General features: G+C 39.7%; 1 protein-coding gene across 1 annotated transcript in view; it reads right to left on the bottom strand.

Moving 5' to 3' along the window:
• Positions 1-14422, bottom strand: part of LOC311002791 (protein diaphanous homolog 3-like) — a gene marked incomplete at both ends in the record, with an annotated part of 172175 nt that overhangs the window by 119381 nt on the left and 38372 nt on the right. The window contains 5 exon segments of the mRNA XM_083994299.1: positions 5113-5227; positions 7716-8006; positions 10517-10621; positions 11636-11698; positions 11774-11900. Of these exon segments, the coding sequence (XP_083850425.1) occupies positions 5113-5227; positions 7716-8006; positions 10517-10621; positions 11636-11698; positions 11774-11900 (701 nt within the window).

The raw sequence follows: 14422 nt of genomic DNA, 5'->3' as shown, positions 1-14422 counted from the left end.
CTGTCTGGCTCTTGAGAAAAAGAAAAAAAAAGGTAATTTTCAAAACCATTCCTTCCAGTTTGCCTGAAACAGCTCATCTCAAAAGGTTGGCTGGATGAGTTTCTCATATTCCTCGACAAAACACAGACTCACTCTCCACTCCACCTATTTCCTCATGTTTTGAAAATGAAAAGTTGATGGGAAGTTTCATTATTTTCGCGAAACACAAGTGGAGACAGACACTCGTCGACAACAGTTTTATCTTACACAAAGCAAGCTGCCGCCGCCGCCCCCCCTTTTCCATGCATCCACTCTTGCAGAACAGCAGCTGTGTTGTAAGAGAGAGTAGAAAGAAGAAGTAGAAAGTGATAGAGAAGAACAGCAGGGAGGGAATTGGCTTCTCTGTCTTAGCTTTCAACAGAGACTAGATACCCAACCAGTAATGTTTTTGGGGTCTGTTCACGTCAGTTATTTACAAAATGCCAACACATGTAGTCAGGGTAAATAAATACACAAGCTGTGAGTGACGATGTAACACAAATTTAGTGATTTAACTTCACTAACGACCTCAGGCTTGGGTCAAGTTCGGTTCAGTTACTACTTTTGCAGCACAAAGCCATATTCAAACCAAATCTTATATGGAGGAGATAATCACTGACCTCTGGAGATAAAAAATAACGGTACAACATATAGAGATAATTATCTCTATTACTATATGAACTGAAGATGTCTGCCTAAGCCTTGAAAATCTAACTCTACAGCTCTACAAGACTCGGATGAATACCGGTAACAAAGACGACAAAGTTTGGCCAGAAATAGCATTAAAAAGTTCCTGTCTGATCCCGAGTTAAATGTGTTTGTGCAACATGCACACGGCGTTAATGAGAAGGTTCCCAGACAACCTGTTTATTCACAGGATGGGTGTCATAATTAACAACACAGGAAGAGAGTCTCTTTTTTTTAATGAGCGAGTAAATGGGAAATCAACAACATTTTCCTGCAGCAACGTACAATCCTATCTGACCACCACCGCCATTGATTTACTGTAGCAGGTTACAATTAGACCTGACAGATCTTCCTCCTTGTTCCTGCAGTGTTTCTTCCTGCAGCATTTACACCAAAGCAGCAGGATTTGTACATCAGTGCTTTACATATATATGGCAGCAAAACAAATATACTGCGATATTTTGGCTTCACAGTGGTTTTGAAAAGTCTCTACGAGCATGGATTTTTTCTTGAACCCCAATACTTAGGAGCACTGCATAATTGTGTATTGAAATATTATTTCAATGTGCACCAAATTGCCAAACAAACTAAAAGGCTGGGTGCTCCCATCATAGCTGTGCAGACTCCAAGATAAAGTGGCATTTCTAGTTTAGAAAATCCACAAAATTAAAACAATGAAACTATGACATTCTCCACTAAAACAATCCATCTGTCTGCGCCTAATAACTTCTTTATTGAATTCTATCTGAAATGTGAGCTGCATAACAATATCCCCTTCATAGTAAACTGGAGGAGAAGTTATTGGACTTTTAATAGTTAAACCAAATGTGCAGGTAGTGTCTGTACTATTCCTTTCAATGTGTAAGTATGTTCAGTTCATGGTTATGTATACAACATCCTGCCTGTCATGCTTGTTTTCTTGTTCTGCACCCTGTCTGCAAAGAAACAAGTTTTTTTTTCTATGTTTGTTTGTTTTTATTGATATTTATTCAACCAGGACTCTGCCCCAACGTCTTAAAAACCAACAACATATGACATTTCATCTATTTGTCTGGTATCTAGGAAGTGATTAAAACAGCACCATGGCTAATGCACACGGTTATTGGAAGCATCAAGTTTTCAGCATAGTTGACATTCTCCCTAGACTAATTAGGCTGTTTCCTTGAATGAATGTAGAGGCGTTTGATATTTATCTATAAGGCATCAGCAGCTATGCACATCACTAATGAGTCCAAGCAATGATTACACAGTGACTAGAATAATTTAAGATGTAATCAGCCTCGGAGGTGACCGAATTTGGTCATAAAAGAACCAACTGATTGAATTAAATTGTGTCTTTTTAGCACTGTCAACTTGTTGTTGTTGCTTTTATTCATCTTTAATTTGATTGGGACAGTGAGAGAGTGGCAGGAGAGTTTTGGGAGAGGGGGGATGTCATGTAGTTAAGGAAAGTGTTATGCACCGTACCAGGTGAGCCACCAGGTGCGAACAGGTCTTACTGACCTTGGCTGCTTAAAAAAAAGACAAAGCCTCATTAACTCTGAGGTGTTGAATACCTGTCACTGCTAAAGAAAAATAAAGTCACAGTGAAGGTACCACAAAGAATATTATCACAAACAAATTGTCAGAGAAAGAATTACCTCAATTTTAGAGCTGCTACTTTTTTACCCGACCTTTTTTTTAATGATTTTTTTTATGATATGATGGATTGGAAATATCTTTGCAGATCCAATAATATCTGGATATTTAGATTTTTGAGTCAATAATGGGAACTGAGACTGAAATATAACTTGAATGTTTCGTAAGGATTTTTTTTTTCAGAACTAGTAACTAATAAACTCACAAATAGATATAGATAGATACCTATATGGAGAAAAAAACTCAATACGATGCAGCCTCTCCAAAGTTCACATCATGATAGATCAACATAAACAAGCACACAGGATTCATCAAGTCCACACTAGATTGCTTCTTTTTACCACCTCTGCAATGAAAAATGGGCTATCTATCTATCTATCTATCTATCTATCTATCTATCTATCTATCTATCTATCTATCTATCTATCTATCTATCTATCTATCTATCCTGTCATTTGTCAATTACAGTAGAGACGTAACATTATAAACGTTACTGAACGATATCTTCTCACTGTGTCATCCCTAATTGAAAGCTTTATGTTGCTCAGGATGGGATTCAGTACTGTATGTGCAACAGAGCTTTATAGCTAATGAGCTGAGAGAAGAGTGCAGAAATCAACTCTTGTTATTCTGCATTTTAATTTAGTTCACTCTGACCTGCTGACTAGAAAGAAAGAAACAAAAAAGAACACCCACTTATTGCAATTTGATCACTGGGATGTGTTGACCTCCTGCCAATAAACACTGAATAGACAGACAAAAGGGCCATTATGGATATTTCTGTGAATACAATCTGTAGTTAATCTTACTGTGTGTTTCATTCATACAAACACAGCGATAAAGACTCTTGTTGGATGTGTACTTCCTCTTGGCACAATGAACGATAATTTAAAAAAAAAACATTCCTTTTGTTTTTATTTACACTTGATTAACTAGTGTTCTGCCAAAAAAATACACTCCAAATGCTCTCCAAACAGAACTATTCACAGTCCCCATCCGAACTCAGCGGTTTGTGTACAGGATGGCAGGGGCTCTGTTAGAAGCTGCTGCACACACATCAGAAAACAATAAGTAATTCTGAAGGGATGAAAATTAAACTTTAATAAGGAAAACTGAGTGAATACTGTGTCATACTGTGTCCTTTTCAATGTTTAATGTTGATCCAGATGCTGCTGCTCTTAAGTGAGATGAAACATGATGCTACATGGCTGTGCTAATAAGAAGACAAGCCTGCATGCACGTACTGTAACGCTCGCCGACACACAACAGCAGTCGCAAACTGGGTCTAAACAGCTCGAACCCATCCGTCACGCTGTTCCTACAACCTCCACTGGGACGGAAAGAATCAACGAGGAAAACAACTAACGGAGAGCGCTTCCAAACAATGTGAAAGGTTTGATTTTGGTCAAATATTTTTTGCCTTTCTCGTCAAATTGAAAATGGATTACAAACAAGGCAGGCAGGCAGGCGGCACACTGCCGAGCAGCAGCACTTTTTGCATTCCTCGTATGATGAGAAGTGTGTTTCATGATTACTGTAAAATAGGATGCGATGTTCAAACGTGTGGAAGCTCTCTGGGTCGTTAGTTACACCAACAGAATACAATTGTGAGCTGGTGGACATCCTTCCTGTGTCCTCTCCTGAGAACACCTGCTTGACTGTCTGCCTATCTGTTTGCCATTTAGATCCGCCTCCATTATTCAACACCTTGACGGTGGAGAACAAGAGTGCGTTGGTGTGTAGGGGAGGTCTTGTGTGGTTTGAGAGGATGAGAGCATAGAGTTGTGACAGGTAGATAACACCTGGATGAATAATTCAAATTGGTGTAAGCTAGCTGAGTCAGTGACAAGACGAGAAGGGAAAAAAAAACAAGACATGTGAATAAATCATCAGAGAGGGGACTAATAGACCGAGCACAGGAGAGGACCAGACTGATAACATCTCTGGCTGCCTCCTGCTGTACCTTTAATCATCCCAACAACTTGTACAAATGAATATTCCAGCTCTTACCAACCAGACTAATGTGTGAGGATGGAGCCGGATGGCGTCTCATCATGCAGCATTAACACCGGGAGTAGTCTAAATCGCTCACCAAAATCTATAACAGCATGATAACCTTGGGGATTTGGCTTCAGCAAGAACTGGTGACTATTAACGTATCTGTTAGAGAGACTGTACTAGAGCTGGGGAAGAGGGGAAGGACATGAAATATAGGAGTAAACACGTCTGTCCAGATAAAACTCAACATTGTGCTACTGTAACATTGTTGTTTATCATAACTGTATCTTGAAATATTATACATTATTGACTAGGTTTTACTCAAATAATTGATCAAGAGTTGTACTTTGCTAAATCTAGTTTAAAATACCAACAGTGACCAGACCAAAATGTTTCCCCAAAGTTCCTCATGAGTCAAAAAGCCAGAAATGAAAGTGTGAATTGGACTGAGGAGAAAGTAAAGTGTAGTGGCAAGAGTTGGAACAGAGTAGAAAATGTGTAGTGCTAAATAATCTATACAAGAATGGATGTGATTGGGCATGTCCTGAAGGAAGGTCTCTGTAAGTTCACTTAAACAAGCAACAAAATATTTTATGTAATAACAAGTTAAATAATATATTAAGGACAAATGTTTGGTTCGTGTGAAAGCATCCACCACTTAATGACGAAGCTGTCTCAGCGTACAAGTGCAACAGTCAGTCAGGTGGCTGTTGAATAACTAGGAATATGAAAAATAAATAAATAAAAAGAGAAACATTGTGAGAGCCTGACCTGTTCTTTGTGAACCAAAAGTGAGAGCGACTCTGCTCAGTAATTCTGGTTTAGCATATCGGTCCTCATCAGCCCGCACCCAGAAACAGCTCTCTGACATTTCCTGGGGACGAATCTGAAAACACACATCGACAGTTCAGCACATTTAGGTTGTGTAATTTACACATCATAGAGGCTACACAGGGAAAGGTCAGTATAAATAATATATGGATGAATCTAAATCAGATATTGACTTCATATTAAAGCTGCAAAAGATGAATTCATGCAATAATATGCCACTAATCTGCCAATTAAAGCCATACTATACTATATTACAAACAGTACCATAAAGAACAGTCTCTGAAATTAGAGCAACTACTCCAGTTGGCAGATGAACACATAATAAAAGATCAATACCTTGTCTTGCTTTAGTATTGCTCAAAAAGGAAAGTGTGAATATAACACATCTTAGCCTGTGAAGCACGCTCCAAACTAATAAGGCCTGTATATACATGCATGCAAACACATGTGTTAAAAATACATCCGTGCTGCTGGGGCCTGACATCTTTCGAGAGAGCAGCGCTTTAAATTTATTTCAAGCTCCATTTAGCAATATTTTCAAAATGAACACTTCCCTTAATGTGAAAGGGGTGCTAGTACTGCTGATGCCTTGGAGAACCAACACCCTACTCTCTCTGACTCAAGATATTCTGCAAATTTTAGCACCTAAAATCAAAGTGAAAGTTGTCACTGCCCGAAGCTTATACAGAGCAACTGGTGCTAAGAAACCCAGATGTTGTTCTCTCTTGGTGCAAACAAAGTTAGGCTGAGATGCTCAGAATTGTTAGAATAAAAGTCCAACTGCAATTATGTACTGTAAAACTTTACCCTGTTGCTAGTAGATATGTAAAGTGTCAACACATTAGTACAAATAAGATACGGTTTATCTTATTAGTATGGCTTAGCTTCATCTAGGTTGTTCGGCCTCTTCCTGTCCGTCAAAAATGCTTAATCAACAAGCTCTAATTATTAAAAAGTGTATTAACTATTCTCCAAATCTAGCTGAGTGACTCTTGCAACAGTTCTAAGTCTGAAAGTCTTGATTCTGAAGAAGTTTCAGAACAGCTTTGTCCCAAACACAACCATATGTGGGGTCTCGTACAGCTGTGCCATAAGACAGGTCCTCCTCATGTCCTACTAAAAGGTCCGTGTTCAAACATATGGTTTATTTTGCTGAACACCTGTACCGATGTGCACCTGACATTAAATTATTAATCATGCAACAAACCGGTATCACTCGGTGTGTGAACTAATATTGCTCTGCGGAGAACAACATCTGCAGAGGGACCACTGAGGCCGCTCTGACAATCGCATCTGATCATCTGTTATTTTCAATTATTGCTGGCTTGGCACCGAAGTAGGAAGTTGTTGTTTAACTCTTAGAAAACATCTGTAATGTTCAGGCGCTGCCAATGAACATCAGGAACAAAGTTTAGAGCAGAGAGAAAGGCCACTATGAATACATGGCCTAATTGTTCTACTTTCTTATCCCAAACTTTTCTATCCACCTTTTTCCGAACGTCAAAAACGTAAGCTGCTTTTGCTCTTCCGGTGGAATTTTATGTTTTGTGTTTCTATGGTTTCAGTAGTCAATGTAGTAAATGCATGGATTTTTTTTTTTTTCCTATGAAAATCTGTTAAACTCATGGATAATCACGCCAGCTTTTAACAATGGATATCACACAAATGGACATCCGCGTTAAAACCCAGCGTTAATACAGTAGATCAATGCGTTTACCGCAACTATGGCAACGACTGAAAACCATGGAAACGTAAACGTACAATTCCACCGGAAATGCAATACCGGCTTCCGGTTCTGACCATAGATGACGTTCGGAAACTTGTCGATATAGAGAAATGTAATTCTACCAGAAATCAGTCAGAAGATGCTGACAGTTGGGGCGGTGTTTAGCTCAGTTGGTAGAGCACCCGCCCCATGTGTTGAGGCTATAGTCCTCACTGCAGGCGGCCCCGGTTCGAATCCCGCTTCGGACAGCCCTATCCTGCGTGTCATTCCCCCTCTCTGCCTCCCATTTCCTGTCACACTCTCAACTGTCCTATCTAATAAAGGCATGAAAAAGCCAAAAAAATATACTTAAAAAAAAAAAAAAGAAGATGCTGACAGTTAAAGCAGAAGTAAGCGATCCGGTCGTTTTGGCTAACTTCTTGTCAGCCGATGGAGTTAGCAGCCCCCGCCCTCATCATGGATCTATTGGTCCTCGTCCCTACGTCACCACATTCACGCGCATCCCTTGGCTGCACACACAGCCCTTTATGCCGTTCTCTCTCCTCATTGGATAAAGGTTGTAGGATACAAGGAAAGTTTTCTCCTCGGCTTACAGCAGAGCAGAGTGACTGACAGACCCGTGTTTCGGACCAAACACACTATATAAGTGATTCCCGTCGGAAGATATAACTATTTAAGACTTATATTAACACGCTTACTTCTGCTTTAATAAAACCTTCAGAATAAAATGTTTAATTTAGACCGTGAAGTCCATAATGAGTCCCTTGTATATCAAAATGGAGATGCTGAATATTAAAAATATCTCCCTGTGGCTTACCTTGGACCAGTTGAGGCGCTTCATGGAGGTTTCAAGCTTGAATTCCTTCTTAGGCCTAAGGCCATAAGGCAGTGCATTGTGGGTAGGGGAGCCTAGAGCACCCCCAAACCCTAGAGGAGGGGGTGGCGGGGCACCGAATGGAGGAGGCACTCCGGGTGGAGGAGGCGGGGCGGGGCAGCCAGGTAAGGGAGGCGGCGGAGGAGGAGGAGGGGGAGCTGGACAGCCGGGTGGAGCTGGGGAGGCCGGCGCTCGACCGTGGGGAGAGGACAGACTCGCAGGTACGGCTCCGAACTGGGGAGGCAAGGAGAAGAAGAAACGCATGAAGAGACAGAACCATAACATTAAAAAAAACAAGTGTGACAGCTGAGGTTTGCTTTCTCCAAACTATGACTGCATTAAAAATGCAAACGTTAGCCTAAGATTAAACAAAACATTATGTAACAAGAAAATTGCAAATTAAACATGCAGAATGAAGAAACACTGGGATGAGTCACACAAATGATCTTTTATTATCATAATTAACACCCTTTAATCCATGTTTATTATAGGGAGAAATATTATCTGTATAACCAAAGCAGAATTTACTGTAGCCTAAGCCTCTAGCCTATAGCTCATGTCATTTCACTTTTACGTAACTATAAAACCCAGCTGGTCTGAGCAGGATTGTCATACGCAGCCTTGAACTTTTAAGTCTTGCAGAAGAAGAATATCCTGCAGCATCTTTCTAACATTTCAGTCTCTCTCAACCTTCATTAAAAATCTCAGAGGTTTCAATTTATCAACAAAAAAATCTATCTTTCTTCTTTTCAGTGTTTATGCAGTTAAACCAGTTTAAAATGTTTTTTTTATTCTTTTTTTTATCAGCTTGGGGGTCAGATACTGTTCTACTGCTGGCTATTTTTAGTTTCAACTTATTATGGGCTATGGTCATGTAAAGTTTGATTCCGATAAATATAACATATTTGTAGAATATTTTGTTTATTTCTAGTATTGGCTCCTTTTTTATTATTATTTACAGTGTGTGGTGCCATGCTCACAAAACTGGTGCTAAAGGATAAATAAAATAAACTGCAAACTCAAATCACAAGGGAAAAAAAAAAGACTGGATCTGGTGAGGATAAAAAAAAAAAAAAGGAAGAAGACGACGTACAGCATCTGCCCGAGTGTATAGCACACAAGGGTCTCACATCTAATACCACTGGGCGACGGATAACAGAGGCGTGTTCTCTCAACCATCCAGCAGAGGCCAAATGCTCATAAACAGGCCAGATTCGGTCCTGAACATACCCGCAATGATTTGTTTTTTCCAAAGCTAAAAATCAAATGTTATAACCGGGGCTACAAAGCTCCGTAAATTGTATCATACAGAGCAAATGGCTTATTGATCCATGTACCAGTTTTAGATTAAAGACGCACACTAAAGGTCAGCCCTGGGCCCTTACTCTGCCACTGCCTCTGGAGGGGAAGAACATCTTTGCTGAATTAACAAGTGTGCATGTGTGTGTGTGTGTGTGTGTGTGTGTGTGTGCTGCTGAGAGTTGGACTGACACAGACAAAGACGGCGGCACAAAGAGTGTGTGCGTACCCACATTGGTTAAATGTACCGCCGTCATTTGAACCAAGGTACTATTTGAGTATTCATTCTGTGTTTGCTCTCTCAAATTGAAAAATTATCTGGAAAATAAAAAGGAAGTTCTGTTCCCCTCTCTGAGTGTGTAGTTATCTTGCTGTGCTAGGGCGTGGGAGCAACTCTCTGGAGTATTGGGGGGGTGGGGGGGTTTGAAGAGAGGCCCAGTAGTGAGACTGAAGGGGGTTGTCAGAATAAATTGCTTTTAGAACAATTTCCTCTTATGGGATAGAGATCAGAGAATTAGAAATGGCCAACATGGAGGACTGGTGAGTGTTCTCATTAGACTTAGTGTCAGCTAGCCAGTAGAGCAGCCTCCATGTCAAACCAAACTGCAGGCTCCAGTGGATTAAAAACCCCCATTTCCACAACCACCACAACCTCATGCTACTGTACTACTCCGCCACCACCCCAAAATAACAAGAACGTCTCATCATGGAAAGTAAGAAAAGAAAGTTGAACTGAACTTCTGTGATACTTTTAGATTCATTGCTGGTTGCTGAGTAATCAGATTTCATATTTTCTCCTATCTATGAAAGAATTAAAGGTATAATGTGTAGGAATTACCCCCATCTAGCGGTGCGGTTGCATATCTGAACATATTCTAGATCTTGCATTCACGTGAAATCGGGCAGACGTCAGACTGACAACAGGCGCTGCATGTAACAGGATAAACAAGCGTCTATGTAAACAAGTGGTCCGCCAGCATGAGGCAAAACAATACAGGTGTGACAATATGTTGTCATGGTGATGTAGTATTGTTTAACTGAGCCACGTTTTACCGTCTTTCTTTCGTGGAGTAAAATGAAATCCGGTTGGTTTGCCGACGGCCGTCTGCCTGACTGCACCTGAATGCAACACCAGTGCCTCCGTCCTTCCTCACACTACACAGTGGTGACAGTTTTAACAGGCGCTACCTGGAAAACTTTCTCCCCGAGCCGACAGCTCCGCTCCGAGGTTCGGTGCATCGCCCACTTACGTATTTGTAACGACTTGTAACAACTCATTCTAAGGTACGAGAAAGCTTTCATTTGTATGCGGGTGTGATTCGACTTCAGAGAAATACGTATTTATGAAAGCAATATTTCATTTTTGCTAATAAAAAGCCAAATAAGTTACATACTGGGGCTTTAACACATTTAGTTTGAAAACAATGACATTGAAAGTCACATACCTGGGACCTGAAGGCCTGCAGCTCTGCTTGTAGTCCAGCTATTTTCTCTTCGCACTTCACCAGCTGAACCTGTGTGTCCTGTCTGCTCACAAACTCCTCGTCAAACTAAAAAAGGAGAAACCCACGAACAAACAAACACTGACACTGTAACTACGAAATTAAAATATAATTAAATATCTAATTCAATTATTCAAGTCTAATGGTATAATTATTTTAAATAATTTATTTCATCATACCTTAATTATCTCCATTTACTGATTGAGTTTCAACCTTTTGTCAAACACCCACCCATTAATAAAAACATTGTACACATGCCAATCAGTGAGCCCATACTTGTAATCAGGATCTGCAACCTGCTGTTGCTGCCTGCACTTCAATTAATCACAGCAGCCAATCCATCTGACCTCCACATTTCAACAAGCATGTGCATGACTGTGTGAAGTTACAATGACAAAAGAATGAAAAATTGCATTGTTTTGTTTTTTTGCTAAAGCTTACTGCAGCGCGATGCATTTGCAAAACTATAAACCATTTTATTGTCCATCTGTGCTATGCATATTCAAATGCAGATCTAAAATATAGCTGCTAAAGCTGTAGCATATATCATTCATCTACAAAGCTGGAGGAAAAAACAAGCTTTACCTCATCAATGTTCAGACACTGAAAAATCTAAGGCAATGAGTACAATTGTTATTGACAACAAGAACTCTTTACCCACAAATGCCTCACAAAGACATGCATTCAATATGTTTCATTTCCTTGGGATCTGAGGATTTTAAAGTAATTACTCTGATTATGATTTTACAGTAAGCTGTAATAGTCTTTTATGCTAACCTTTAAAATACAATCCTTATTTGTCTGTATACCATTTCAAATCCATGGCATCTTTACATTATCTCTATATCATTTCATTAACTCAAGGCCCCAGGGGACTTACAGACTGTTTACTCTATAATATTAACGTTTTATTACCTAAACAGGTGTTATTTTTTCACAACATTAGAATGCGTGCCAGCATGATTTAATGGGTTTTGTTTTTGCCAAGTGGATGTGTAGTCGGATAAAAGTTGCTTGCTTATTTTTTCTTTTCTGTTTTTTTTTTTTTTGTTCAGTACTTGCCTTCTGTGCCAGTTCTGATGCTCTTTGTTCATACTCATCAATTCGAGCTTTATCCACGCACACCTCTGAAAAGAAGCAGAATGAAATGAAAAAATAATTTATGGTTCATTTGAATATCTATGACCACAATTATCTACATGACTTGCCTAACAGATGGCTGAAGTCCACATCTAGGCGCTTGCGGTAACTGAAGTCTGGGTCAGTGCCACTGCGGTGCAGCACAATCTGAGAGACGCACTCCTCGATGATCTTAAAGTACTGGGGCCTGAGAGTCAGCGTGAGTGAGACAAGGAAATTCAAGAGGGACAGTGAGTTGCATGAAAGGATAAATCATTTTTACTTGTTTTAATTCCATGTGGTTGTTGTCAGTGATATTAAACTATTTGTACAAGAGCAGTTATCAGGAAGGATTCAGGTGCAAGAGCGTCGGAACTGTCTGCAAGAAAAACAGTGGAAACAGTGGGAAGATAACAAAGGAAATGTGGCATATCATCATAACAACGCCCGAGTAACCAATCAAAAATCATTGCATAACAGATATCAGAGCCTTCAAGTCGGGGATAGAGATCATCATGATGTATTAGTGAGACAAAGATTCAATTTTCAACCAACTGACATTTTACATCCTTGTGATTACTTGTTTATGCATTGATAAGCACAGACTTTTCAAGATGTTAACTTTTATTGATGATGAATTAAGTCTACAACTGCACTAAATCTTGGGACTATATTATGACCCACATGAGATTAACTACTGCAACACAAGTTTAGTCACTTTACAACTAATAAAACCACATCACTTAGGCCTTAACACAGGCACTGATGTAATGATACTGAACAATGAGGAATACACAGCAGCCTATTAGTAGCTGCTGAGTAATTACAGGTAAATTGTTTCAAGTGACTCTGCTGAATGCCCTGATCACACAATAACCAAGGACACGCCACAATAAGGAAAAGGAGATATAATGAGCCGACAGCAGACGAGAGCAGAGACGAGGTGTTCGTGCAAGTTAAAGGGAAAGTGTCAGTTTGATCTGCTCATTATCTTACAACAGAGTCCAAACCTCCTCCACACCGAATCATTACCTATGACTTTGAGTCTGATACACAGAGATTTATCAGGGACAATACCTTCCTTCTTTTTAAAAACAATACTGAGGCAGGATCTTATGTTATGAATGTTGCTGTCTGTAATTTTGAAGATGGGCAGCATGATGGCTGAATGGGGACAAAAAAATAACAAAAAAATCGACTGGAAGAGGACGTGTTGTCAGTCACCGGCCTGACAAACTGCTGCTGCCGTTTCTTTCATTACTCTGTGACTTTGGGACCATTGTGTAAAAATGGACTGTATATCCTTGACATAGAGGATAACCAAGAATTAAATAACTAAAGATCCCTACCCCAGTCAATCACAAGAGATACAATCCATTAAAGGGATTGCATTCAGATATGATGCCTTATGTGCAATGCAAGTATATACCAAGAGAGAATAAAACTGCCTGAGGGCAACTCCATAAATACATTCAGAAAATGCAGTCAACGAAAAATAATCTTAAGCGTTGCACCATATGATATGATTATCACATACATGCTTTACAATTATCATGTTTGATATAAGACTTTAGATATCTATTGATTTCCCTACAGTCCCCCTCTCACACATACTGTAAGAAGAAGAGAGACTAAAGAAGATTAGTTCAAAAACAACTTTAAAAGTTTGCGCCAGCCTCAGCCCCAAATGCAAAATACATAGTTGAATTTGGACACGAGCGTATCAATATATGTATCTCTCTGCACTCAAGCACTTTAAAAGCTGCTGGGAATCTCAGTCCAAAAAGACCACAGACATCCTGCTAGCATGGTGACTGTTGATGACTTTTCTGATTTTTAATCACCTGATTATCTTTTATTTGCCCAGGCCGTGTGAGAGTGGCCCACGCTGACAGCTTCAAATTACTTGTCCAACTAACAGTCCGAAATCCAAAGACACAGTAATTAAAAGCGGTTTTCATGTTTGACAACCTGTAACCAAACATGTTTGGTAATTCACTGATAAATGACTTAAACGTTAAATCAGTTATCATATTTGTTGGCTATTAATTCCTCTCGACTGAATACTAATCCCCTTGGTTTCTTAGACATGCCTGTCAGGCTCTGTGTTCATGCTGCCAGGCTGAGACTCAAGATGCACGTCCAAGACAATATGCATTTGCAATGAAGAACTGGTTAGACCCTGCATTATAAATATGATGTGAAACTAATTCTAACATAACCCTGTTTAGCTAAAGGCAAAACAAAAAAAAAGGCACTACTGCTTGCAAAAAAGATGACACCACTGCTAGTAGTCATAAGAACATAATATTAAAAATTCTATAATCAATTCAGATGCAGAGCATTAATCAAACAGAGCGAGAGCAGGGGAGAAAGACTCTTCAGGTGTTGTTTTTGGGCCGGAAGAAAAACGGCAGGTGATGCATTTGATATTCTTCAGATTAGAGCTCCATCTTTTGATCAAGCCAAGGTTTAACTCACACCCAGCTGTGAGTGAACCAACATAAAATAAGCCTTTGAAAAGCACCATTAATGGGAGATGAGAAATACTCCGGAGCAATGGCTGTTGTAGATGGCATGAAGATGAAAGAGACAGCATTCTCTTTGTTAGCCAATGTCATTGAGAGGATTTAAGGCAGATGGAGTAAGACCTCCACAAAACATAAGCTCTTCAGCAGTGTACATCATAACCCTCAAAAAGGTGCTCAACCCTTTGTTTGCATGTGTAGT

This window comes from Trachurus trachurus (assembly GCF_905171665.1).
Source record: "Trachurus trachurus genome assembly, chromosome: 3".
NCBI lineage: Eukaryota > Metazoa > Chordata > Actinopteri > Carangiformes > Carangidae > Trachurus > Trachurus trachurus.
The sequence above is the reverse complement of the archived record's forward strand: the minus strand, read 5'-3'. Positions and strand labels throughout refer to the sequence as shown.